At 28.4% G+C, this 2,804-nt stretch overlaps 1 protein-coding gene across 1 annotated transcript; it reads right to left on the reverse strand.

Moving 5' to 3' along the window:
* Nucleotides 1–282: 282 nt before the first annotated feature.
* On the reverse strand, nt 283–1,834 carry LOC132933958 (thrombin-like enzyme cerastocytin). Its single transcript, XM_061000232.1, has 4 exons — nt 1,574–1,834; nt 1,334–1,456; nt 716–909; nt 283–661 (listed from the first exon to the last, which is right to left on the reverse strand). The coding sequence occupies exons 1-4, from the start codon at nt 1,832–1,834 to the stop codon at nt 283–285; spliced, it is 957 nt and encodes a 318-aa protein (XP_060856215.1).
* Between the last annotated feature and the right edge of the window lie 970 nt (nt 1,835–2,804).

Here is a 2,804-nt window from a genome sequence, read left to right on the forward strand (position 1 = left end):
CTTGATCCAATTTGCTAAAAGATAAGGTACTATAATATGTTGAAATCGAAGCACTCCTTCTGGTAGAAATTTTGTATACGAGATAAAAAAAAAATAAACACCATTGTAAAACCACTAGCTTCCTCGCTCCGCTCAGAATCTAAAATGGTGTATAGTCTATAATTTAGCAATATTACGAATGACAGATATTCGAGTATTAGACACGTATAATAATATAATAAAAATGTATGATCTCATAAATTTTTAAAAAAAAATAAAATAATATTTTGTTTTTAATTTTAATTAAAGAACAATATCATAAAATAATGATGCTGAAATCATACATAGTATAATATGTGGTTTAATTAATTCCCCAGCACTTTTCCTCTGCTTAATTTTTGGTTTTTTCTTCTTAGTGTCTGGTTTTTTCGTTGAAACGAATTCCGATTGTATAATATCATTTATCCAATTTCTAAAGTAGGAGACGAACATGTGGACAGTCTGTAGATTTGCATTGCCACATAATTCTTTCTCCTTTTCACCATTATAATTTAATGCAAAACTGTATACTCCATATAGCTGGCCGTTGCAAATCATCGGACCACCGTTGTCTCCTCGACAAGTCGCATTCTGTCCTTGTATCGTACACAAATATTGTTGCCATGTGTATTTTATAGCTTCACTATTTCAATACGTAAATCATATACATTTTGACTGAATTAATTGTGCCTATTACCTGTTGTATCCTCGGCATGCTTTTTCCCCATGTTTGACCTTAACTCGACTCATGAATCCTTCAGTGCCCTGAGTATACTCATTAATAAAACCAAACCCAATAATTATACAATCAAGGACCTTTTCATCAGCGAAATCATCAGGAAAGCCACCTATATTTATATATTTCTTTACTGTCGGAAACGGTTTATTTATCTAAATTTAAATATAACAAATTATAATACGCATACATATAAAAAAAATATTTTTTTTTTTAAATAGAACAGTTATTTAATATATTATTATAAATAAAATAAAATAACATAACGTATAATATATAAATATATATATTTTATATGGAAGCGATTGCCCCCCTCCCTCAGTGAAGTTTATCTAAAGCCTTTGGTTCTCAAACATATTTTCCTCATGTCATATCATTATAATTATCTACCAAAAGTTGTGGAACACTTTCGAAAAACATGTAAGTACTTTGAGGTCCATGAGAAACAAACGCCGTAAACCAATCAAAACAATATTAAATTACATTAATAATGAATTTTATCTTTAATATCTTTAATTTTATCTTTCTTTCCTAAAAAAGTTATCTATTTATCAAAAATCCTGGATATTTAGTGCTTACTTTCAATACACTAACATCTCCACTTATAAAAACTTCATTATTATCAGGATCATAGTCTTCGTGTACGAACTTTTTAACTACCCTACGTGATAAACTATTGTAGAGCCATGAGCCTTGATATACCTGTGTTAAACATAAAAATATGAACGTACTAGTTACTTATAAAAAATGTGTTTCTTTTATTATAATATAATATCATGAGGTTTATTACGTAATAATAATATATTATTAGATATTTACTTTGATATAGTATTCGTCTATTTCGTAAACACTGTGAGCAGTAGTCAATACCAACAATTCGTGTATCAGCGAACCTGCACAAGTCACCTGAGGAGAGTTGTAACGAGCAAACGATATTCTAATAGAAACTACGTACGGATAGTCCTCTACATTATAACTTTCGCCGTTGTATATAAGTCCTTTGGGAATCCGCTTGGTCACGTTAAGTTCAAATGTCAACGCTTTAATCGTCAATAATAAAATTATTAGTGCAATGCGCATCGTGACTAAAAAAAATTACTTTTTGTTATTATTAACGATACATTACTCTCTATTGTACAAAAATGGTTCATATTTTTTTTTTCTTTGCCAATGTTTTATAATTTACATGGCAACTAAAAATAATCAAAAGAACGAAAAATTTTATAAAATTATATTATTTAATCGATATTCAATAATGATAATATAAGATAGCTTATTAGTACTTGACAAAAATAAAGAACTTAATACCCAGTAAATGAAGGGGAGCATAATATGATTTGCGTCCCATCACTCAAACTGCGCACCACCCTCTCAACATAAATAAAATAAGGATACATTCATTTTTTTCCCTTGTCACATTATTATAAATTTCCATTTTAGGTTTAAGTGATCCTGTGGGAGATAAAAATGTAGGTATTATGTTTATTTTTTCCAACTATTAATAGCATTTTTGTGGAGGAACCAAGAGCAAACGGCTTACTAAAAATCGTTTTAGCGATAATTTTATGTCAAACGTGCTAACTATACCTTTTTAAGCATACCACTACATTTAAACTATACGTCATCTTAATAAAATTAACAAAATAAGGACTTGTTGATAAATGATGATTTATGGTTCCTCAAATGATCTACGGTTTTAACAAATTTAATCACTTATTATTAAAATTACAAGTAAAATAATATGTTATTTGTGCATGATATTATTATATAATTAAAATTAAAGTTATAAAATGTGTATAGCTTTTATTTGTGTCTTCAGCCTTTGCAATGAAGTATCCCTTTGATAAAAAATAGAGTGTCATGTATCACTCAGGCTTTTAGTAAAATATCAATACATCAATACAACATTCTTAATAATATAAAACTGTGTTTATTTTAATTTACTACTTTTATACTTTAAAAGTCATCCAAGATTTGGAAATCTTGCAAAATATAATACATCGTTACCCTTTAAGATGTCAAACGAAAGTGGTTGAGGATTCATCTTCTT

Source organism: Metopolophium dirhodum, chromosome 1, assembly GCF_019925205.1.
Source record: "Metopolophium dirhodum isolate CAU chromosome 1, ASM1992520v1, whole genome shotgun sequence".
NCBI classification, from domain to species: Eukaryota; Metazoa; Arthropoda; class Insecta; order Hemiptera; family Aphididae; genus Metopolophium; species Metopolophium dirhodum.